This window comes from Aplysia californica, unplaced genomic scaffold, assembly GCF_000002075.1.
Source record: "Aplysia californica isolate F4 #8 unplaced genomic scaffold, AplCal3.0 scaffold00008, whole genome shotgun sequence".
Lineage (NCBI taxonomy): Eukaryota > Metazoa > Mollusca > Gastropoda > Aplysiida > Aplysiidae > Aplysia > Aplysia californica.
The window spans coordinates 1,863,506-1,889,832 of record NW_004797278.1 but is presented as its reverse complement, the minus strand read 5'-3'; the positions used below and the strand labels follow the sequence as shown (position 1 = coordinate 1,889,832).

At 38.4% G+C, this 26,327-nt stretch overlaps 1 protein-coding gene across 1 annotated transcript; it reads left to right on the top strand.

The window, feature by feature from the left end:
* The first annotated feature begins 1,052 nt into the window (after positions 1–1,052).
* On the top strand, positions 1,053–20,353 carry LOC101849976 (protein mono-ADP-ribosyltransferase PARP16). The gene is made up of 6 exons (XM_005089700.3): positions 1,053–1,681; positions 5,823–5,963; positions 9,803–10,006; positions 11,913–12,081; positions 14,922–15,063; positions 19,121–20,353. Exons 1-6 carry the CDS (start codon positions 1,277–1,279, stop codon positions 19,275–19,277), a joined length of 1,218 nt encoding a protein of 405 aa, XP_005089757.1. The 5' UTR covers positions 1,053–1,276; the 3' UTR covers positions 19,278–20,353.
* Positions 20,354–26,327: the final 5,974 nt, after the last annotated feature.

The following is a 26,327-nucleotide window of genomic DNA, read 5'->3' as shown; positions in this document are numbered from 1 at the left end:
TGATGGTGTGTTGGCTTCATCAACTTTATTTGTACAAACATCATTTTTTCAGTTGCTGAAGGATAGAAAAGATTTAGCCTACTTTTTACATCATCATGGCCCTATCAAACGATGAAAAAAAAAGTATATTTTGGAGCTGATTGAAGGGTACCTGAGTTTGCCTGAACTACGGAAAGTTAAAAGTAAAGAATATATAGATTCTTGATCTAGTGACCGCGATAAAAAAAGAAGCTGCCTATGACGCTCAGCTGCTGAAATACAGGGAGTGGTACGCAGATGCCACAAAAGAAGAAATGGAAAAGAAAATTAACTTTCGTTTTTGTTTTTCTTCGCAAGGCTAAAGCAAGAGCCAACGCTGTTGGTCAGCCCAATACAAACTTTTGGCACAAACTAATGTTTGACAAAAACATTTAATCGTATAGGGTACACGTCAAAATGAAAAAAAATTTGAGTCTTTACGGGGCGCTAAACACTAGCCTACGTCGTGTGAAAGCTTGAAAAATACGCTCACACACTCTTCCTCCGGTCCTTGTGTTCTCCCTCTCTCTGTGTGTTCTTTCCCCCTCCCCCCTCTCTCACACACACAAGCTGATTGTTTACGCAAGGACAAGCGTCTTTATAAAACTAATAGATATCTATATATTATCATAAACAACCTTTGAGGCCTAGTTTAGTTTCTAGGCGCTAAAAAGCAAACAACTCATTTTTCTTTCAACTTTTAATCCTAGTTCTGACAGGACGGATTGTGCAGTAGGCTTATCGTCTCGTTACTGTATTGATCGGGTTCGGGGGTTCGAGGCTCAGCTCGGTCCGACGGAAAGGCACTTTACAAGAACTTCCCACTTGGCTCGGTCCTATCGGAGACGGACTTTAAACTAGGAGGTCCCGCCCCTTATATAACCTAATAGTGTTGATAGGGGCGTTAAACCCATACCGATGTATTGATCTTTTTTTTTTTGCGCTGTACGCAGGCATTACTTAAAAATTATAATGTGAGCTGAAGCGAGATATTATTATTAATTTTCAAAAACACCCAACACCGACGACGTGTCTAACCGGAAATGGAAGCTTTCAGTTCCTGTTCCTACACAATAAAAAGTAGGAGGGAGGGTGCAAGAGAAATAATGTAAACACATCAGTCCAAGACACCAAGACCAAACAATAATGGCACAGTTAGATATAGCTTGTGTGAAGGCGAACTTATTTTCCTGAGCAGCTAAGGCTCACAGTTTGCAGGAAATATAGCGACAAAGAAGGCTAGGGGAATTGGACAAGAATGGAGCACAGTACTGCTCATGATCAAAATGTAGAGCCAGACGCCGATAAATTCCCCGCGACAGGCGCGTCTTCTTCTGTCGTGGAGGATCCTCCTAACGATGTCGAATCTTCCGGCGATGACTTTAACTTTAGAAAAAATGATAATGACGACAATGAAGAAGCTATGGAGAGAAAACGACGAGATGTATCGCAACATCCGGGAGAAAGCTCATCAAATGGAACGAATTTGGGGCTGCCAAGAATGAAGCTTGATATCGCAGATTTGATTAGAACTGACATTTATTGCTGTGATTTATTGTGGTGTCTTTTTGTTTCAGCTGCTAGAAGTTATAGGTTCAGTTCAGTTTTACGACCATTCCCACCAATGTACCAAGAGGGTGATAACAAAAACATGTTTGCATTGGTAAGTTCTAAAATCTAGATCTAGAATCTAGACCTAGCCTGTACGTTTCGTTCACTTAATTTTAATGATGAAATTTTTTAAAAAATTTTAAACATGAAGTATGATAGCAAAGCTATAGAATCTAGATTCTAGATCTAGATCTAGATCTAGAGATCTAATCTAGATCTAGATCTATGCAGTGGAACTCGGATTCAACGAGGTCGCCGGGCCTTACCTAAAATCTTGTTGAATCTGAGTGTTCGTTATAGCCATAGCAAACGTGACATTTTGTGTAGATAAGTACTGGCACTGAGCAGGTCATGTAAGAGAAATCAGAAGTAGTGCCTGAAATGCCTGCAACATACTAGTGTCTACTCCCCCTCCCCCTCCCACCACCACCAGAGCAGTGCTACTGACTGAAATGTCTTTAGGCCGTTCCCAAAGGGAGGATATTAACATGTTCTTATGCACGGTAGAATTGTAAATATGGGCTGATTTATCAATGTCATGCTCATACATGCTTTTTCTGTCCTCTTCTTTACTATCGTCATTTTCCTCTATTTCTTTTGTATGTTTGTCATGCTTGTGAACTACTATTTCCGGGGTGTCTTGATAGTCGAAGCTTGATTCCCCGTTTGGACTTCTCTTTTGACATCCACCCCTTGTCGCTCATATCACCTATGCAGTTGCGAGCGCCATAAAAACCTTACTAAAACTAAATCTAGCTGCGAGCAAGCTTGCGATCGTCTGTCTATCCTCCATTTTGTCGACTGGACTTTGTTGTGTGTTCTTTTCGTTCCATATGTTATGTAATAATAATATAATATGTTATTGATGGTGCAAATTAACTCCCTTTTTCGAGCTGGTGTGGGGCTTGATTTGCTGGGTAGTAAATTTTTTTTCCAGGTAGTAAATTTTTCTGGGAAATATTGCTGGACACCCTGATAAAATACACCAGAAATGGTCAAATATCAAAACTCACTTTGTTCTCGGTTTTGGAGTAGTGAAGAGTTGATTGCAGAACCACCTTTTTTTTCTTTGTCGGAGGCACGTTGGATAATAGACTTTCTGGATTTGACATGAGTGCTGAGATTGCATGACTACTTTCAGCTGTTACTTGTTGGATATTACATATCCCAGCTTCTCTTCTTTCTAGTTTTGCCACATAAGCATGGATAAGTTCACCACCCTGTTCCCCATGTAAAGACAAACCAAACCCATATGTTTGTATCCACCCGTATAATGACATGTAAGTTTTGATGCATGTGTCAATGTGTGGTAGTCTGTCTTTTGACACTGGTTGGCTGTGTGAGATGTGGATGGGAACGCCCCTACAAGCATTGTTTAATTGACTGAATTTTTCTCCGAGAGTGTAAGCGGTGTCAATTATGTTTTGGCTGTTGGTGTTTTCTACTATTTCTTTTACAATAAATGCAGTGAGGTCTTTATAAACGCGACTCATGATGTATTTGTGGCAGTGATTGCCAATGAAAGAGTGGCTGTGATATGCCTGCGGTGTGATGTTGTGTGAGTCAGGTATGGTGTCTAAATGAGATAGGGCTAGAACAGGGTTAAGGGGTTCATACCGTAACTCAGACAACCTGTCTTCTTTCTCCGTCAATTGTTCTGGAAAGTTAATTCTCTCCTCTTCAGAGTCAGATAGTGCTATGCATCCTTCTAAATGTCTAAACTCCCCATTTAGTTCCTTGATCCCCACGGCTCCAGTTTTTGCCATAATGCGTAGTGACAACTAAACTCCTTTATAGTCTTCCCCTGATTGTTCACTTACCTGTATGTCTATTGTGTGTTTCGCTGCCTCTAGCAAACGATGGTGGTTCAGAACAACACCCAGAACAAAATGAAAGTATAGAGGTGCTACTTTAATGTGTTCAATGTTTATAAGTGGGAGGTGTAAACTGCAGAGAAAACGAGCAGTTTCAGAAAAACCAGGCGGTTATAGTGCCCTGATAGCAATGTTACTTTATGTCTTATCCTGTCCACTAAAACTGTGCAGATGTTTTTTTAATGCACTGTCTGTGAGTCCATTGTAATGCTTACACCAGAGGCCAAGAGAATGTCTGACGCAAATTTAAAACTCTGCAGGGGTCGCATTTTCTGTGCCTTCTGCTTGCCTGACAGTATTCTGCCACCACAAGTTCTGTAATATTCGTGCAGCTTTTGAAAATGCGAATCCTCTGTATGTTTATTCTCTATTTCTTAACTGGGCTAAAATATTTGTGAAAATCAATAAGAGAAATGTTGGAAAGATAACGCAATTCTAAAGACAAAGTAAAAAGAAGAGAAATGAAAGATCCGAGTGAATCACAGGGGAAGGGGTACCCTTTTTAAAAAAATCATATAAAATCACACATTCGCCTTGCACAAATAACACTTGTTCACACAGTTTAAGTATTGTTGTCTCAAGGGAAGCACTGACATTTCGTGAAAATCTTGGGTTTGGTTTTTGTGATAATAAACTCCAAAATGGAATATCATTTAAAATGCAAGAAGATGAACAAAACACTTGTACTGCAAAGTGTGTAAATGCTATTATAACACCAGTGAGATTTCTGAAGCGAAAGTGGGATCGTCTAGTTAGTCCTAAGATGAACTTTGAAATGAGATGTTAAACAGACTTCTAGGTTTATAGTTTATCAGATTTGGAGAAATAACGAGGGAAAGTGATATGAAAATTACCAGAACCGAGTTACGCAGGCATGGCGGCGGGCATCGCTATTGTCACGGTTGTTAAATACGGGAGTGGCCGATTAACACTGATTTATTATCTTCACGCTGGGGGTTAAACCGGGGCTTGGCCACCAACTAAAGCACCACTTTCAGTGGGATCTTAACAGCCGTGCGTAGTGCGCAATGCTAATGCGGAAAGAACATTTAAATGGAAATTCAACTAAAGTGTATCCATGTGTGCATGATGTGTTGTCTGTGATGCATGATACGTATTCGAACGTTCGAGGCATCGTTCGAATACGCATCACACAGCTATATGGACTCTGGAAGCTAGAAATTCTTGGGTGATTTACAATTGTAAAGACAAGAACTTGCTACATTTGTTCTCTGGTCAAGCGAAAGTACTGATGTAGTCATTCTGAGTCCAGTTCTAATTCTTTCACAAGATGGTGGTACACACCAAACCTTTTCCTTTGTTACAATATTTCATGTACCAAACACCTATGTTATGTTTTCCTCATTCTCCTAAGATAGGAATACATGAGTCCAATAATTGTGATGTCCTCAACCTCATCTTCCTGTTTCCGCATTTTGGCATATCTAGACAAGCAAGGAGCCATAGCCATAGCTCTACTGTGTTTACAGCCAAAAGAACAAATTGACAGATCACGAATGTACACGCACACATGGAAAAGGGCAATACACGTTACGCATTTTATGTATTGCACACTACGCATTACGTACACATGGAAACCGGGCTTAATTATATTATATATTTAATATATCTCCGTCTTGCGGAAAATGGCACTTTTTAGTGGTGAAATTTGTTACCAGAAATTAATTTTTTATAAAACACATTTTTGCACTGTAAAAGTTTCTCAAAACACGCATCATTCAATAAGCATATTGTCACGATTAGAAAAAAATGACGGCCTTGTTTTTAAAAACGATATTGCCCCAGCTATAAACTTTAAAAAATCTGTAGAAACCACTCACTTAGATTTAGTATAATTTTTAAGGAATTTTCTAGAATACTGTTAGCAGGTGTTCACAAAAACGTTATCTGTTAAATTGGCACTAAGTCATTGTGCGAAAGTTGGAGAACCATGTTCGATAGTTGCATTGACAACAAGTTGCTCCACTAATTTTTGACTGCACCATAATAGTAGTTAGTAGCACTATCACAAAAAATCTGCCAAAATTAGGGTGAATTTAACAGACCATGTAATGTAGTGACTAGTATTTTTATTATCATTGTATTTTGTCGGTGTGCTTACCTCTAAACGTTAATTAATATATTATGATTACACCTCAATAGTTGACTGCCATTTCGAGCTTGTAAAAATCAGCTCACATTTTTTGTTCCTGTTTTTGTCTTTGAACATGACCTTCAACATCTGTCAGATCAAATTATTCTAATCTCTAGACTTTACTTTAGTGTTGAGACCTTGATTTATTTGAATTTCCTTTTCAGAAAAATGTGATATCTTCTGTGCCCCAATTTTCTACAACGCCTCAGTTCTTGCAAGACTTACCGAATGAGTGTCAGACGTTGCTGTCATGGCTGTTCAATGTTGGCCATTTTAAATTACAGCTCAGAGAAAAGGATAGTGCTGTAAGTTATTCTTTTGTTTCTATGCATTATTGATCTGTTTTGTAGGCCTACTAGATATGTGTGAACTCTTTATTCTGCATGCAGTTGAAAATACTACATTAGAGTCTATTCTATTCATTTTACATCGACAGACATTTTAAGTACAGTAGTGTCCACCTAAACGCACCGTGCTTGGGTGCGCTCCTAAGCGTTAGTGCTGTGTGATTTTGAATAAACAAAAAATCATCGAAGCTTTGAAGCATGAGCTCACTATTCATGACATTCGAAATCTCCATCGAATGTTTTTTTCTTATATATTATGATAAACATAAACCCAGACATAAATGCCGCTACTCTAATTTCACTAGCTATGCACAGCGCCGTCGAATGTTTTTTTCTTACATGTGATAAGCCCAGATCTAACTTCCGCTATTCACAACGCTGTCGAATAGTTTTTCTTATATAAGCTAAGCCCAGATCTAAATTCCGCAATTTGAAACGCTGTCGAATCGTATTTTCTTATATGTGATTAGCCCAGATCTAACTTCCGCTATTCACTGCGCCGCCGAATGGTTTTTTCTTATATAAGATAAGCCCAGATCTAACTTCCGCAATTTCCTGTCGAATCTTTTTTTCTTATATTGTGATAGTCCAGATCTGACTTGCGCTGTTCAACACCAGTCACTGAGCGCACACAGAAGAACAGCACTGCTTACAAAGTTGGCAGGGTCAGATTGGGGAGCAAATCACACTGTCTTGCCTATGTTGGATATGTCCGCCCAGTCCTGGAATATGGTATCGCAGTGTGGGGAACAGCATCCTACAGCAACTTCCACCAAGTTGCAAGAATCCAGAATCAAAATCTGCAGATCATCACGGGAGCAATGAGATCCATGCCCATTCATGTCATGGAAACACTAACGGGGCTAGAACCCCTGAATGACAGACGTGATCTGAAAGCGATTGTTCATCAGGAAAAGGTCAAAAGAATGCCAACCCATGCAATGAAGGATACATCTTCAAAAAGCCAGAGCAAACGCTTAAAAAGAACAAGCTTCCTCCATATGGCCAGACACTCCAGCTCTGGAATCTCTCTTGAAGAATCTCCAACCCCACTAGACCCGTGTCAAGTCCACCCCCTTCAGTCTAATCACGCCCTTCAAATTCGAGAGAACCTAGAAAAGCTTGGCACAAAAGCTGAAGTCCCTCCTCCAATACTCAAGTCACTGACACTCGACTACCTGGACAGAAACTTCCCAAGCAACCGGTGGAATCGAGTTTACACAGATGGATCAGCAACTGATGCAGTCAGAAATGGTGGTGGAGGTATCTACATAGAGTGGATAGATGGGTCAACAGAAATCCATTCCATCCTTACAGGATCTCTATTTTCTAATTACACAGCAGAAACATCAGCACTTGAAACAGCAGCCACCAATCTCTTGAATCACCAAAAATCTAAAGCCAACACCGTCATCCTCACAGATGCCAAATCTGTCCTACAAGCTCTCCAAAAGCCACAAACAGCTCAAGTACGACAACTCCTTTCACTTCTATGTGATCTAAACTCCCAAGCCAACACAACTCTGCAGTGGATACCAAGTCACTGTGGCATTCATGGAAATGAAAAAGCAGACGACTTAGCCAAAAAAGGAGCCAAAATGACCCAGATTGAAGATGGCATGGATCTCTCAGAGTCAAAAACACTAATAAAATCTGCCTTAAGAAACAGATGGAAAAGGTCCCACCCTAAACACAACAGACATGACCCCTACTACATACTAAATAGAGCAGACCAGGTCATGATCTTTAGACTCCGATGTGGCCACAACAGACTTAAACACCATATGCACACCAAATTAAAAGTGGGAGAGTCAGCGATCTGTGAATGTGGACACGGCCAAGAGGATGCCAACCATATCCTTCATCACTGCCCGCGCCACGCCACCCTTCGCACACAGACGTGGCAGAATGTGGCTCCCCTTGAGAGAAAGCTCTATGGCAGTCTCTCAGAGTTGAAGCGAACTGCACTGTTTGTGCGCAACATCTGACTGACTGTCTAGCTGCTGTCATCGAGAACGAGGAAGAAGAAGAAAGACTGAGTGCGTGTGTGTGGTTGTCGCAGACAGTACAACATGTTGACATCACGTCACCGTTTATAGCGCTTCGAATTTTGAGTAGGGTTAGGGGAGCTCATTGCAACAGCTAACTTCATGAAAAAAAACATTCACTGCGCTTCAAGAGTCATGTGCCCCTGCTTGAGCAGTCCATAGAGTGACGAGTGAAAATTGAATGGTAAGAGATATTCTCTAAAGGATTGTTTTATAACTCTTGTAGGATCGTCTTATCACTCTGTCTCGTAACCATCAAATAAAGAGTATTTCTGTATATTTAATGATTTTAGATATAATGTACTCCAATTTCTCTACGTTTGAGTTTGAGAAAAATGAGACGAAAATCCATTATTTGTTTTTTTAAAAATCACACGGCATTCGAATGGCTCTGCCATGCTTCAAATAGCTGTAAAAATCATGAATGTCGAATAGTAAAGTCGAATGGGCACACTTCTACTTAGTGTACGTTTATGTGAACCTGTGCAATGTGGTAAAGGGATGCAACCATCTCATTTGCTTTATATTTTAGTGACCTCCCATTTTAGTGACTTCCCTTGGGGGGTGGGGGTTGCTTTCGTACAATGCAACGGAACTTAACTGTTTTGTATTGGATTTCCCGATTGTGTTTTTGACTACAAAAGACCTTAAATGAGGGGTGGAACAAAAACAGAAAGACTTACTCACTGTACTGACGTGCCGTCATGTCGGGAACAGATAAAAGTAAACTAGTGGTGATAGTCATAGGAGGAAAGAGCACTTAGCCACATGGCTTTAGCAACCACTCCGGACTGCCTGTCATCTATTGCAACTCGGCAAATGCATGGGGGACATCAGACGTTCTGAGAGACTTTTCTCTCTTGTGATTCGTTGAGTGTGTTAAGTTCTTCAAGCGCAGCTGATCACTTGAATAATCTTTAATCCTATAGCCTATATAGTTATGTGTGTTGCGCATCATATTTTCAAGGACTTTCTAAACATTAAGTCACCCAATCAGCAGTGAGAAACTTTCTCTCAAAAAAGCAGTTCGGGTGACCAGTCAAAAGACATCTGTCAATCACCCCCCCCCCCGAACATCGCTCTCTCATTCCTAGGTCTATGTGGCCATTGACAGTAAGGTGGGTTAATGCTCTCCATTACTCTCTTTGTTCTGTGTGAGGAGCAGTCTCACAATATCCAGTTGTCTAAACTTGTTATGCTTGCTCAAGCTTTAACTGTCAGTGAGCTTTGCGGAGTGAAGCGTGTGATTAGGGAAGGTGACTGAGCATTTGCATATCTAAATTATATAATAAAAAACCCGTCATATGATGATAGTGTGCGTTTGAGTAGAGCCTGCCTTTGTATGGCGTGAGTTTAGGCGGAGACTACTGAACTTTTTTGTAGTTCTTGTTTGTATTAGTTGACTCTTTTTTTTGGGACTAATTAATTGATTGTTATTTATGTGTAGCCTGTTCCTGTTAATGTAAACCATTATGGTATCCACATATTGAGTGTTTATGTTTTTTCTTTTTAAAGGTGAATACTGATATTATGCAACATTTATATTTAGTTATGATGACACCCTGCATTTTTCCTTCCTCCACCTCCAGACTCATACTTAAATTGTATTGCTACCCGTAGTTGCATGGAGTTACTTTTTATTGTTTAATCTGATAGCTGGTGGTACTAGACATTGTATATGTACAGACAACAAAGTTCCTAACATTCTAATTCTGCTTCTAAACTTTTAAAAATTATTTCCCCCTTCAGTTCAAAGCTGTCAAAGAAATGACAGGGCAGATAATGGACACCACAGAGCCGAACTATGTGTTTGAAGTCGTACATACTGATGAAATGGATAGAAAGTTTGAGAACTTGAGAAATGGAAGGAAATGTTTTTTCGCTTATCATGGAAGCAGGTTCGACAACTTTTACTCAATTCTTCTTAATGGCCTGAACACTCATTTGAACAAGGTAAAGTATGTCTTCTTTTGTTTTTATTAATTTCATTACTTTCTGAGTGCTTTTAGCCCATTTTGGACCTGCTTTCCCTCATACCTTTGGAACCATTTCTGGATTCATGAGACATGAAAATTGTTTTTGCCTGTACATTAGTCTCTGCCTAAGATCCTGGTGCTCAGGAGCAAGGAAAATGCAGGATCTTAGGTGAACGGGATCTTAACCGACGGACCCAAGGAAGAATCTACAGTGACCCATGTTAAGGCTCACAACCCGTAAAATGGTCTTTCACCGCTCTAAAATGAACTGGCGTGACTCCTGGGTGGGTTTATGACATTTGGCGAGCAAAGAGTGGTCAACTTTAATGACCAATCAAATATACACTCATTATCCTATCGTGAGTCTCAATATCTTCGCATATCCAGTTGCCCCTCCCCTTTACCTGTCCAAAATTTATAGTTATAGCTTTCTATCTCTGACCGAGTTCCCACGCCTTTGTCGTTACGCTATATTACGTTTTGACCGCACCAAGTAAAATTCAGTCTGTCTCACAAATTCAGGAATAGAGAAAACTGCTTCAATGATCAGGGAGAGTTCACAGTTCGATGTGATCCTTCCTGGAGCAAACTTGTAGGCTTTACCCACCCAGCGAGTGATGTAAGTTTAGGTGGAGAGCTCAGATGCGAGTGCGATGTTTGGCGAAAACAAACGTGTCGGTCAGTTCACACCTCGGTGTGATCCCATCTGGGGCAAACATTATACCGTTTCATCGAGTTTTACAACGCATGTGTTCACGATCACATGAGTGGCTGATCTTTGACGCGAGAGGTAGTTCAATGATCTCAACTTTTCACTCTTGGTTGATCGGCTAAACCACCCAAGTTTTGTTCCGTAAATTATGATCTGAAATACGGGATCTTAGCAGAATGTAGACCTTCACAGTGAATCAGAGTGGGATCTTAGGGGTGACTTTTAGTAGAAATTCTGTTTTTTTTAAACAGCAGGATCTTAAGCGAACCTGGATCGTAAGCGGTGGGATCTTAAACAGAGACTACTGTATCTGGTAAGTACTGTGAAACTTGGATATAGCAAAATCGCAAGGCCAGACCTTTAATTTCTTTGAATCTGAGTGTTTGTTATACATTGTGAGTAATAAGTTGCTTTGCAATGTAAAGCCTTTTTGTATCATACGGCAGCATTAGTTTCCACAGACCAGGGTGCAATTCATTTCATAGATTTAGATCTATCTAAGCTAGCCTTTCATTGTTCAGTTGCTTAAAGGGGGGGGGGATATAACTGATGTATCTGTATCTCTGCTGATGTTCCACACCCAGAACACTTGTCCTACGCCCCTTCTCCCCATTCTGTCAGACATACGCATTAACAGTCTGTTTAAGTTGTTGTCTGTCGACCTCTATTGACCCTGGCACATACCAAGATACGTCATGTTTTATGGGTTTGTCAACAACACACATGTTCATGTGAATGAAGGCTTCTGATTGGTTGCTTAGGATGTACACAATAGGCTAGACTAAGTGTGTAATGATCCACGATGCAGGTGCGAGCGATGGTTGCTTGGAAAGGTGTAGATAAGATTAGTTGTAAGAGAAATGTGTGAAGCCACATCGGGGGGAGGGGGGGCTCTAAGTTCGTTCATTTATGTGTTTGTTGAATCCTAGTTATTTTGTGGCTTTTAATTAATGAATTTTAAAAAGAATGGTGAATCCTCCCCTCTTTGTTGAATTTGAGTTTTCCTTGAATCCGAGTTTGTTTTATCCAAGTTTAACTGTATTGTCTACTTATCATTCATAAACGAACTCTGTCTCTTGTCCTTTTGGAATAAGTTGATCAAGACGATAGCTCCGCTTTGTATTTTAACTGTTAACATTCACATTCTTTCGCTTGTGTGGTTGTTCTCTAGGTATCTGTATTCGGAGAGGGAACCTACTTGTCTAGTGAACTTTCAGTCTCACTGATGTACAGCCCAGCAGCAGAATCTTCAAGGCACAGTCTTCTGGGTTCTAAGCTGGCATGTGTAGCTGTTTGTCAAATGATAGATGACCCAAGTGTGAAATGTCAGGTTAAAGAAGGTACATTTTTTTCTCAGCATGTCTTACATCTCGTAGTTCCAGCTTATATGTGTAAATAATTATATATATACAGTCAAACCTGCCCTGACTGGCACCTCTATAAGACGACCACCTGTACAAACGGCCACTTTCCATTTCCCCCCTTGCGTTTTTTCTATATATAATTTAACTGTGTAAAATGGGCACCTGTCCAACGCGTCTGCGGCCACCATAATTAAACACACAACCCCTATCACACTAAGCAATAACACCTGTGCTAGACAGCCACCTAGTGACTCTATTATGTTTTGTCATAAATTTTCGTTAGGTAGTCCCTCCAACCGATCATGTTGAGTAGGCCCCTCCGACTGTTGACCGATAGCTACCAATTTTCAGCTGCTGGTGAGGTAAGCGTGTGATCCCTCATAAGCCCTGCCCGGAGCTCATACACAAATCGTAAGTGAAATGAGTGGTCACTGTTTACCCAGTCTGTAACAAAGTAACAAAGGATGTCAACATGGACTGGTTACAGAAGCGTCGCTCGTTCTCCGAGTGGTGACGACCCATGTGTTTGTTTTAACGTAGCACTCGGTCTTCCTTGTCAGACAAATGTCGTTTTATTGTCACCCATGTGCAAAATCAACTACAAAATTAAAATTACAAACGAAATGCAAACCACCACCAACAACAACAACGACAACAACAATGGGGCTACTTTCGATTGGGGCCTCAGATGGGAATGGTTTGTTTTCTTCATCTTGATCAGTCTTGCCGAAGATGGCCACCTGTCTTATACGGCCGCTTTTCTTCTTGACAGTGGCTGGCTGTCTTACGCAGGTTTCACTGTATATTTTTTCCTTTTCTTTCTCTCTTTATCATACAGCAATTTAATTACTTTTTTATGTGTGGAGGTGACCCCTTCTTGAAATTAACCCTATTTCTATGGTAAACTTGCTTACGTCGGGGTGAAGTCTTTAAGAACAAGGATGCTCCTTTAGAAGTAAGAAATGAGTACATATGATAGATACAAAGATCAGTAAAGTATATATTTGGAAAGCTCTTTGAAAAAGCTATAACATACGCTGAAAAAAATGTACCATTTCGACAGTTGTCCCCTAAAATCTGCCGGAAATCTCAGAAACTGCCGAGGACCAGATGAAGCCATTTTCACCGACTTGCAGAGTTGCGGCCGGCGGCGGTGCTAAGTTAAACAATGGACAATATGTTCTTCTGGCTGAAAAAGAGTTCTGGTAACTACAGGAGGTTTTTCTTTTTAAAATTAGTGCACTTTTATTTAGCATCTGTATTTCTGGGGTTCGCGAAGACCTTTTCCGGAAACTGCCGAGGACCTGACGAAGCCATTTTCACTGACTTGCAAAGTCACGACTGCAGGTGGTTGTAAAATAACGGACAATCTTTTTCGTTTTTTTTTCTCAAAAAGAGTTTTAATAACTGCAGGAGGTTCTTCTTGTTAAGATGAGTGCACGTTCTCTTTTTTCGGAGTTCATGTAGACCGTTTTCGGAAACTGCCGATTTAATTGACAGTAACAGTTAGGTGGCAAAGAAAGTGCCGATGCCAGTGATAAGGTTAAGCAAGTATAATGTGTCTGTGAAGACCAATGCTCTTAACTGAAGAAGGGGGCCAGAAGGAGCTAACAGATGATTGCTCAATCCTTTGAGGCTGGCATAGATTTTAAAGTCACATACATTGGAGGAATATCTTGGAAATGCTTCCGAAGCTGTGGGCAAAGATGTTTGTTGACCGGTGCTAAGATGTTTCCTTTTTCTTTATACTATACAGTCAAACTTGTGTAAGACGGAATCGCAAGGGAGGCAGAAAAAAATTCTGTCTTAGACATTTTCCGTCTTAGACAGGGGAATTTAATGGAGAGATGGAGGGGGGGGGGGTTCAAAGGCCCAGCCGGTGGGATCAAGGGTCGCTTTTCCAGTCGGCAGCAAGCAGTCACAAGTGGTCAAAACTTCACACCTCTCAGCTGCTATCCTCTCTGATAATGACATGCGTCAGTCTTATCCAATTACCACCAGTGCTTGCATTTCATAGGACCACTGTTTGACTTATTAAAAACAGAAAAGTTTGAACATCTCATTCACTTCCACCCTTAGCCCCACCCATCGATGTAATAAGCTCAGTCAGCCAATGCCACCCCTCCCATGAATGTAACAGCGATTCGAGGAACTCTTTTCTCGGCTGGCTGTACGATCAGGGCGGCAGGCATTGGTTAAACTAATTTCACACCTCTAGCCTCTGACTACCAATGAAAGTTTCCGTGATGGAGCGCCTCTGGAGCACTTTCACTGGCTTTCGTGAGATTTCACACTGACACCACCCTGACCATAGATGAGGCAACATCTACCCTCAAATTGCACCCGTACTCCCCTTCCTCGCCTGGCAGCACGGCGTTAAGTTTAGAGCCGGCAGAACCAAACTTGCGAGTTTTGTTTCTAATCTGACCTGAGCAGACAAAGCATTTTCCGTCTTAGACAGGTAAAACCCTTGGAAGGGAGCAGATTTTTCTTTCCGTTTCTGTGTTGGACAGGTTTCTTATTTGAACAGGTAATTAAAGAGGAATATATCAAGGGTGGAGCGGGGAGATTCCCTTAAGGCAGGTTTCCGTTTTATACAGGTTTCCGTTATGGCAGGTTTGACTGTAGTCCATTGTAGGAGGAGAAATGCTCTGATATCATTGATTGTTGGGAAATTAATTCTGTGTTTTGGTTTGATCATAATTTGTCATAGTGTGATCTGCAGACCTGTTCATTTCACTACCTATATGATATACGATGAATTGTCATTGTAGATTTAGCTTTGCTTGATAATCTCCTTGTTCCTTCTTTGACAGGAAGTGTATCGAAACAAAAAGTACGGGCCCAAGCCTCCAAAGTTACTGACCTTGTTCCAGAAAAATACTATGTGGTGCAAAGGAATGATGTGTTGCGTGTGAAATACCTACTTTTGTACAAGGAAGAAAGCAGTCAAATTCAGTAAGTTTTTACTATTTTCTTTTTTAGAAAGTCTTTCTGAGTCTGAAATGTGAGTATTGAAACCAACGTTACATAAAGATTATGAAGTGTACTTGAAGGTTTAATGAATGAAGAGTAAGTAGACAATGTTTTGTATCAAAGATATTCTTGTACTTAAAACTTTGGCACATTGATGGTAATCATTTCAGTGGTCTTTACCTACAAATATTCAGATGCTTTTTGCGCTGTACTTTTTGTATTGCTCATTCTTATCATACAAGAAATTTTTAATGATCCTCTTTATTCCAAGTGATGCTTAAACAGTTGAGAGCCATCATTAATTGTTACAGGAGAATACACTGTCAAAAGTTGTGATTCACTGTTTTACTTATATTTATTTTGTTGCAATAAAGAACGGATTGAAATTAAAAGAAAGATCACAGGCTAGTTTTAAAAAATCTAACAGTCCCATTTTGGTCTCTGGTTAATATGTGGCTATGATATACAAAGCAAGTCTGAATTCTTTTAGCAAGTAAGTTCTACACTTTTTGATGAGGGCAAAATTACAAAGGAAGGTGGCCTTTAGGCCTGGAAGGGGATATGCAGGGATTTCGAGGGGCTTTTCTCCACTATGAGATTATGGTTAACATAGTTTTGATGAAAACAATAAAAAGATATGCATATTTCAGTCTTATAAAATTTAGATTTCCAGTACTCTATTATGTAGTCTTGATTCTTAGACTCAGATATAGGGTGGATCATATGTGTCACGACGCGTTGGAATCGGGCGCTCGTCAATTTTTCGGCATATGGAGTTGTTGGTATCATCTTAAAGTTTGCTCTGTTGTCTTGCTCTAAATGAAAAAAGTACCCATTATTCTTGGATAGGAGTCGAGATATTTAGGGTTGAAGAAAACGGGGGTTGCTTGGTTTCAGAGGTATATTTGCGAGAAAACAGCCGCCAAAGTTTGGTAACTTCTATAGTTTGAGAGTCCTTGGAAACTGAAAATTTTCGTTTTATGTGCTATGTTGACTTACAGACTAGTAACTTCAGGCATTGAGGTAATCTGTACCAGATGCAGTGTTAAAATCTCTTTTTTTATTGCTCTGACCATGATTTTATTTCATCCAGTCATGTTTACGTTTTGTAGGCAGAAAGAATTTTATAGACGTGGCTGGATGAGCTTAAGGTATATGATGCTTTATTTCAGATGGTTCTTTGCTGAAGGTTGGTTAATTATGGTGGGTTTGGTTAGACTTTGTTGAGACCCGTTTGATTTGTAAATTGGATGGACAACTCTCCACTCAACAGTGTTGCAACTGGAGTCAGACATGTAGATTTCAAAGAAAGGGAGATTTGTTGATTATGAATTGTCACCTCTATGGTGCTGATGACCTAATATCTCCTTTTTTAACATGATTTTTGGAGGCCATGATTGTTGGTGTAGAATGATGGATCTATCATGTGTAATTTGCTTTGCTTTCACGTGGGCATAGTGATTAACATATATTGTATTATGGCAGTGCTGTTGAGCAACTAAAATGTTGAGTCCACATGAATGTTTCATAATAAAAATTCGGTTTTATAGTAAAACATATTTGAGTTGAAAAGGTTTGAGTTTTGTTCTTGTCATTATATTGTGCTGGATCAAAGAACTATATGACCTTATGCAGTAGCGAGCGCCGTAAAATCTCTACTAAAACTAAAACGAACTATGTCACGCTTTTAGCTTAATGTTATAGATGGGTTAAATGTCCCTTTCAAAACTGTAAGGATAATTAAGAGGTAGTACCTCTGAATTATAAACCATCTTTGATTTGTTCAAGGTAAGTAGGTGGAGAGCCTTAAAAACATTTTAACCGACCTAAGTTTCGGAATGCTGCATTGGGGTTTTGAACCAGGTGATCCATACCAACTGAGCCAATAGCACACTCCTTTGCTTTATGGAAAACTCACCTACGAACAGCTTTGAAAAGTCATGATACATATACAGTGGAATCCTGTTATAACGAGAGGGAGGGGACCGGTAAGAAATGTCCGTTATAGACGGATTCTCGTTGTAAGGGATCCAGTAATAAATTCAAAGGAAATAGTAAAGTAGGCCTAATCCATGAGTTTTGTGTTCTGTTTATTTCTTTTTGTTATCTCCTCTGATGATGGCTTTGTTCAACATGACCTCTAGGTCTTACTTGATCAAAAATTGAATCAGGTTTCTCACTCTAGCGTTAGCGATGTTGACAGCTCGGGGTTGGCTATCAGAACGAAAGTTCTCTAGGCTAACTCGCCCGCTGTATTTTCCCCCCACCCCACCACTCCCTGTGGTGCGTTCCCGCGTCTGCTTGCGCACGTCACACATTCGCTGTATGATCAATCACAGCACTGTGACCTCTCCATCCTCGCATCGGAGAAGTGATAGGCATGATAGAATACTTAGGCCTAGATAATCTAGACTAGGCTGGCCTATCACTATCAGGCAATGCGTTCTGCTTCACAACGGTGTGTCTGTGCGTGCCACACACTCCCCACTCATTCGCCCCAGCCTTCATTGTTGGCACACATGGGCACTCACTTTCTTTGTTTCGCTTGATAACCAACAAGTTTCTCAACTGGTGAGGTTTTGCTTGAATAAATGGCCTATGCACTGTGCACAGCAGCAGCTATATTCTGCTATAACTGACTCGCGCGTTTATGTGATTGCGCTATAGCAGTATTTTATTTACAAAGATTAAGAAGGGAAAAAAACGGGTTTTTAGAATGATGTCTTTATAACAGACTTCTCGTTGTTTCAGGACTCGTTATAAGTGGACTGCACTGTACATATAAAAGTCCTTCTGAAAAAGCTAAATAAGTTAACCAAACAAAATTGGGTTGTTAAATAGATGGAGCCAATACTAGAAGGTCTAGGTTCGCACATCTGTTAGGTTTTCTGCCTGGAAAGATTAACTCTTTCCGGACATAGTTTTTTGGGGGTCTAGACAATTTACCTGTGGCTCAATTTGGCTATGCAGGTGGTGTACAAAATAACTTCATAGATGCATAACTATCCCTCAAAACGTAACATATGATATATCAAATTGAAATAAATTGAATGAGGAGTACATCCCAATATGAAACAAGGATTAATTTTGAACATAAGTAAGAATTAGAAGGGTTAGAAATGGCGATGGTGATGAGAAAAATAAATTTTGATTAAAAAAATTACATTCACCAAACATGTGAAAGCAAATCAGCATAGCTATCTTATCATATACAGGCCAAGGGCATAATCCATAAATTTCTGTATGTGCAGCTTTTTGTTTGAAAGCAATATTCCAATTTTTGTTTTGAGTTATGATATTTTTATACTGAGTCCAGTTACATCGTTTTGTTGATGCAAGACCGCAAGAACTAATTCACTAATTTTCCCACAAACCCACGCTTTGACAAAGTGAAACTAGATGTTTTTGTTTCCTAAATCCTTTCCGAGTTTTTCAATAGCAATAAAAAGTAATTATGAATGACACATCGTGTTAAAACGAAACAATACTGAGGCACCCTATCACAGCCGCGATACGTCCGGAAAGAGTTAAGGGAGCTGAAGCGGTTTTAATAGTGTTTATTAATATACTTCTTGATGTTTAATTATGTTTTGATGTGGTGCATTGTTTCAAATGAAGTGATGGATTGATACATATAGTGTAAAGCGCATAGAGCCTGCTGCTGAGCGGGGATATGCGCTATACAAATGCTATCTATTATTATTATTATTATTACATTGTAAAAGTTTTGCGCTTTAATCGGATTGATACAATTTTGGTAATTTAGGAGGCATGCTGCCTGTCCAGGCTAACCCAGGGTGAGTGGGATACAGCATTCCAGTAGACAGATGGAGATACTCAACAAAATGACTTCCCAAAGCAAATATCAAACTCATGTTTTCTGCATGCAAGAGAGAAGAGAATGAACATGCTATCATAGTTGCTAAATGTTTGAATGGTTTCTACACATGGAAAGCTTTTTCATTTGGATTAAAAGGCTTCTAGTTCTAGATGAAATGTCATAATCATAACATATTTTTTTTGTCGTTTTTTTCTACAGAACAACAGCAAATACCTCCTCATCATGGATACGAGATAACAAGTTTACTTTGCTCATGGTTGCGTATGTTTTGTTGCTGGTTGCTATTGGAATTGCTAATTCCCGCCATGCCATGATCTACCTGAATAAATTCTGGAAAAATGTAAAGTTGTCATAAATGCCTGTCCAGGATAATTGCTAGTAGTAGTGGCTCGTTGGTCTGTCCTGAATACTTGAAGAGTTTTGTTACAATTGCCTCTGCTTCGTTTTCATGACAATATTTTGTGTTTGAAATCAACTGATGTTTAAGTGTTTAGAACGCTTTGAGAAAAGTGGATTATACTGCTTGTGGGCAGGAGATACTTTGGAAATTGAAACTGTATTTCATTATATAAAGAGTTTATTGTCAAATTTGATCAAAGGGGATATTTTTGTATTTTGCTGCCGGAATATGAGACTCTCTAGCACAGCCCACATTCATCTTCATGATTGAATGAGTTACTCTTATGTGGTCTTTTTCAACTAACGATGCAATTGTTTGAAAAGTAATCAAACAAAACAAGTATTGGAATGAAAGATTACCCTCCTTTCTTTTATTAGTTTTATCAAATCATGTTCCTTAGACTGTAAGTTAGAATGTTTTTGTACTCTGAAATTTCATTTGTTTAAATCTATGGGAACAAACAAATTTTCCCATTGTTTGGGTCAACAGATTGAAAGACTCTGGAGTAGGAAAACCTTGTGTATGAGCATTATCATATAAACTAAATTTACGCGTTGCATATGTAGGTATAGAGATGTAAAATCTCAATAACCCTCTAATCTAATCTTCATTTTTTTCGCTCTTGTGTATTCTCTTGTTTTATGTGAAGTCTGTCTTTCATCTTGGTTTTATTACCATGGCAACTATTTATTTATCTATTTTAATATAGGTGTTTTTAATACCCCATCTACTCGATTAAGATTATTTAGGAGGCGGCCTTCCGACCTTGTCTGTCAGGGCCAACCAAGGCTGAAAGGGATACACTGTCCCCACAGAAAAACAGAGATCATACTCAATAAAAAATCTCCGCACCGGGGAATTGAATTTGGATCTCCTGTGTGCATCAGTGAAGCACCTAACTGCTACACTAAAGATGCTGGTATGGCAACTATTTGACAGGTTCTAGGTCAGAATAAATAATTACATCAATAGTGTTGATGCCTTGAACAAAATGACAGTAAATAAGAGACATTTTTTGAACACATGAAAAATCCATACATCTGGAGAAAATCTCTGGAATAAAATTGTTTGGTAGTAAACTGTCAGATATTGAGAATTTATATTTCACTAGTTGGTCTTTTCAGTATGACCCCTACTCTCCTCTCTTAATCTCTGACATTATGGAATAGCAGGAATTTGTGTAGAAAAAAAAAATTGGATTATTGTTTTTTTATGATCAAGTATTCATTTTGCAGAGAGAAGAATTTTTTACATTGTTTCTGGAAATGGGAGGGGGGATACAACAGGTTTTTTCATTTTCAAAGGATATGAAAACAGCTTTTGCTAAGGTTGAAACTTGATTACATGAAAGAAAGTTGAAAACGCTTAATTTTTCCATTCACTACTGTTCCTGCGACTCATGTCATGAGAGCTTTCTAGATGTGTGAACAGAAATTGTGACCCATGAATTAAATAGTTTATTTTTTCAAATTTGACATGTGACATTTACAGCAATTACTGTATTTTTCTGTAATCTATAACACTTTTTTTGCCCCTTTCTTTTTCCAAGATAATCTTTCTCCTTACAACTAGTGTGGCGACAACAGTGGAACTGTTGGTTGACACAAGTGGCCTATGTGTAGAACTTATGGGTTTCTCATCTCAGTATCTATGTTCTCCACATTCTCCTCATCTTTCACTGTCTTCCAGTGTATTCTGATTTGAGTTGGCTTTTTTTTTTTTTTTTTGGGGGGGGGGTGCATAATTCTCAGTTAATTATATATCCCCCCTATTATCCCAATCTGACAGGACAAATTTCGTCAGAGACTTTTTGTAAGATGAATATATATATATCTGATCAAATTTGAAATATTACTATGGCATGCTTTCAGTGCAAATTTCCCGACTGGGGAGTGGAATATTTGTTGCCTATTGCTTTGACAGACCTCCAGCAGGTAGTGTGTGATCATATGCCAAGGATGGGTATTCAAATGGTGCATTAAAGTTAAAGCTCCACTGTCAAGTTATTGGAGCCTTCATTCTACTTGACTAGTACTAGACCCTCTTTTGCTACAAAAGTGAAAACTTACTCTACAGGTTGGTATGGTACCACTTCAGCATATGTTTGCTCATCGCTTTACAAGATTTAGACCTCGTGGTTTGGATTCTGTTGCAACAGTTTGGGACTATGGTCTTTCCTTCATTCTTTTTTTAACCAGCGTCTTGATCCTGTATTCATGTAATTTAATTTTTGAGAAGGAAAGAGGTTGGAAGAGTCATGAAAAGGGGCTTCACTTCAGATGTATCAGTCAAGACTCAAGGCTTGATTATTATGGTAATTCAGTTCAGCTTTGAAGGAACTAAAAGTTTGTCAGTTAGATTGATGACATTTACTTCAGTATGGATCTAGCATTTGACAAGAGATCTGCTGGTTGGTTTCAAAGTTAGGGAATGTTATTTTCTCATAATCATGAGTTGTTCTCCTTAAGACAAGTAATTCTTGTTGCCTGACATTGATTTTCCTGCAGTCTGGAGCCTATGGATTTCAGGCATTGACAATAATAATACTGTATTTGAAGTTTGAATTGTCCAATTTAGAGATTACTACTATTTATTGAAGGTCCCTGGTGTGGGTGAGATGGATCTAGAATTTCCGTGTTCATTAATGATAACCTGTGAAGTCTTGAACCTCCGATTACCTCAATAATATCATTTGTAATTTAAATGAACATTTTACTTTTGACTCTTTTATTTAACTGTATTCAAGTAAGGATCACTGTAAAATATGTTAATCCTCCTCTGTTAGTTGTGTACCTGCATTATGGTTGTGAGGGAAAGTATTGCATGATTTTGCAGTTGGAAGAATGCTTTGCTTTTTTTGTCCCTTTGACATTCTTCCTTCCAGTCTTATTAAAGGAAAAAGCTGCATTGTTCTTGATGTGTAGAACTGAACAAAATTCATGTGCTGACATTGTTTCTGAATGTTGACAGAGAAGAAGAAAATCTTTTTATGATGTGTGCTTCATGAAATCCTATATGTTACAATGCAAGAATTTTGTATCATTCAAGAATCAAGTACATTGTTATCTATAGTGCAGTCAAAAATTTGTGGGGCGTCTTATCCTCAAATATCTCTTTAACGAGTGAATCAGTCTCACGCATACTTTTCACAGAAGGTTGAATCAATTTGTCTCAACTGAATTGTATTTTCCCACTACAATTGGAGCTAGATTAAACAAATTTTCTTCACAAATTTCTATAAAATAAAATACAATAAATCTCCTTCTTCTGGAAAATGGGATTGTTCTCAGCACTTCCCGCTTCTCACGCACATTTTGGATACGTATGTGGCCTACGTCACAGCTCACCAATGACACTTTTTAGTGGCAAACATGTTGCAAGAAATTAATTTTATATTGACCACTTTTTTTGCACTTAGGTTCTCAAAATGTGTGTTCAATAAGCATACTGTTGCGATTAGAAAAAAAATGACGGACTTGCTTTTAAAAGCAATATTGCCCCATCTGTAGACCTTTTAAAATTTAAAAATCTCTAGAAACTACCCAGTTGGATTTTTAATGAGTATTTATTTAAGAATATTCTAGAATACAGCTGATTGATGTTTTAAAAAAATATTGATTTGTTAAGACAAATTGATACAAGTCATTGTGCAAAAGCTGGAAAGTCTATGTTGGATAGTTGAGGAAACATTTGAAAATAAGTTGCGCCGCAAATTTTTAACTGCTCTATAAGTTTGTTCAATGTAATTTTGTTGTTCTCTACTTTCAACTCCTTGCCCAGTTTTTCTGTTTTTGTTTTGTTTGATATTTCTTTTTCGAGGGAAAAAAAACCCTGTATTGTATGCAATGTTTTGTTACAGGAAAAAATGTACATGTACTAGTGAGAAATCTCTCCCTTTGGTTTGAACGTAAGTGATATTGGTGTAAAATCTTATAGATTAATAATTGTCAGTCCAGCATATATTCGAAACCTAATGCTTTTCTGTAAAGTAATGATGTGAAAAGGAACCACTTTTGCAACCCCTCCCAATGACACGATTAAGATTAAACAATTTGTTTTTAAATTTGGAATTTTTGACTTTTAACATACTAAATGATATATCTGTAATGGCTTCTACTAGTAGACAGTAACAAATTTTAGTGAAGGCTATTGCGTGTGATGAATTAATTGACCTAGTATGTCAAATATAATCTAAATTGAGAGTCAATTCTATGTTATTGTTTTTTTGCACTATTTTTTTCTCTCATGATAGAAGTTTCTCAGGGGTAGGAATTTTTTTGATCGAGTGTGTTTTCAGTACCTATGGATGACAAGTATCGATCATCTCTCCGTGGATACACACACCTGTTAAAGATTTTATTTTGTCAGCCTTATGCTTCATGTGTTCATCATGTCTAATTTTAGCCCATTCTACTACACTTGATCATCTTCTCCTATATATTTATAATAATGAACAATTTAATGACTATTTACAACTAAATTTGTTAATTTTTTTTTTTTGCTGGGAAGAAATTGCAAGTTATGATTTGAATTTACCGTTTAAAAAGTTTTGGTGTTAGTTGGTGAGTTTAAGTGCCTTTTTTGAAAAAAAAATGTATGTCCCATAAGATCACAGTATGTAATATCCTCAGAAAGTACACTTCAGTGCTTCTGGCTTGCAGACTTGTTCTTTCTAATGGTGCACTGTTGTAGAACTTTTTTTTTCTAAAGAGTTATCTGTCTGCTTTAGAAAAAATTGTTGCTCATTTATTAATTTATAAATGGGCACGTAACTTTGCATTGCACTCCTGTAGGCCAGGGATCGAACATAAAAATATATATGAGGAGTCCACTGAAAAAACGGGCATAGTCACAAACTGAAAATCGCAGGGGTACCAATTTTAAACGCTTGTTGGCTCATAACTGTATTTCTGTTCAGCTGTTGGTTGATTATTGCTGTTAGATTTACCATCCAACAAACATATAAAATAAACCACCAATCAAACAAATATGAAGTTAGGAGTCCACAAGCTTTTAAAATTGACACCCTCACAATTTCCAGTTTGTGACTATACCCGTTTTTTCAGTGGAGTCTTCATATTTTTTTAAACATTGTGACCCAGTAATTAAAAAGTTTCTTTATTCGGACCCCATATTAAGCACCATCTTTTGAGTGCATACACAGGATCACTACAATAAATGGTTTACAGCATCTTACCTTACAAATTGCTCATTTTGAGACGGCGATGCCACACTCACATTCCTACGTAATCACATACTTTTTACCATCTAGATGTCACTAAATATTATGTGTCTTGAAAAGTACTCCCCTGTCTGTTGGACCATATTTTCATGGATGTGAGTTAAATTAAAAAGTAAAGTTTTGATAAAAATTTAAAAAGTTTTAGGCGTGTGTATATCACCTATTATTTATTTTAAAAACATCTTTAGGCTTACATCACAGCATGTGTCGAAATCTTATTTTGCAGTGCAGTGTTCTTCATTATGGGCTTTTAGTTTCTGTTGGTCTTCCCACTTTTAAACCTGTGTGCAAAGACCTGAGAAGATTGAATAGAGCTATTTTGTTTTCATACAGTTTTTAACTGAACTTCGGACAAATGAAAGTGAACAAGCTATGATTGTAGCTCCTGAGGTAGAGTGATATGGAACACAATTCACAAAGAACCGATAAGCAAAGTACAAGAATAATTCAGAAAGTATAGTAATAGTATAAGGAATAAGGAGCAAAATGCACCAAAATGCCTTTTCTACATGAATGGTTTGTTCAACTGCTTTTATTAAAAGTAAAAGTAATGAACTCATAAGTTATTTGTATCATGCTGACTTTAGATACAATAAGTAGGCCTATATATATTGATTGTTTATGGTATTTGCTTTTCTTTGAGATTATGCACACAAAAAAATGATGTAATTTTCTCTCTGTTTACACCATGTTAAAACTGTCATAAAATCTATTCCAAAAAATAAAATACTGTGATTATTGGAAAAAGAGCTCAAATGTACTTTGGTTCGGCTTATGGATACTTTTAAGGATTTGTTAAGCATAATAAATTATGTTTTCCATGCAATAGAAAAGGTTCTTTTGTTTACTTTTTTCAAAAAATGTTGTATTAGTATTAGATCAGTTGAAGTGAAACTGGATTACTTGAACACTTCTGGTAAATTTTTGTGAAACTTGAGCTTTGTCTCTTTTATTTATTCACCTGTGCTTTCAGTTGTGATATGGCTCCTCAGATATAAGGTGCTCTAAAACACTCTGGTAAACCTTTATTTTAATGCTGATGTGCCCATTTGACGAAAGTGACTCTGCGCATTCTTGAGTTTCTTTCCTGTGTTTTACAATGTCCATATTTGCTTACTCAAAGTGAACATTTTTTATAAAATACTTTTCCATTCTGTAGGGTTTGACATACAGTCGACTAAGCTTGTAGCGATGTCGTTGGGGGACCAGAAAAAAGATCGATACATCCGAAGTTCGCAACAGCAGTTGGAAGAAAGATTCAAGGGGAATAATCCCAGTACCCAACCTCACTGTAGTTGTTCCTCATGGCGCTAGACGAAGTGAGAGAGAGAGACAGTATCGTGTTCGCTTCGGCGCTTATCATATGAGGTTATCAATAGTATAGGGAGATTGATGCCTCGTACTATTGTGTGAATGTGCGTAACGTTACAAAACAATATCGGGTTCATCAATGCTAGGTCAAAACTAACCAGGGGGGGAACATCGTTAAAACTGTTATATTTTTACTATTAACTATATGGGCCGGGATAAGAATACACCTCACTACAGCAGTCACGACAGATGTAGTGAATTCGGTACAACCGATTCAATTTGAGTTTGTGTTACATCGGTGCTCGTTCCACGGAAATAGATTGCTACGTCCAAAGATCTTTATGACCGACTTCACTACAAGTGGAGTGGACTGTAATTGAGGGAAAAAGCAATGCTTCTTTAAGCTCCTCCTTTAAACATTCAGTTTCTTTACAGACATTGATCATTGATAT

Coding starts and splice junctions, on each gene's coding strand:
- LOC101849976 (XM_005089700.3), top strand. CDS start 1,277: ATGGAGCACAGTACTGCTCATGATCAAAATGTAGAGCCAGACGCCGAT. Junction 5,964..9,802: donor TCAGAGAAAAGGATAGTGCT/GTAAGTTATTCT, acceptor TTCCCCCTTCAG/TTCAAAGCTGTCAAAGAAAT. Junction 10,007..11,912: donor TGAACACTCATTTGAACAAG/GTAAAGTATGTC, acceptor GTTGTTCTCTAG/GTATCTGTATTCGGAGAGGG.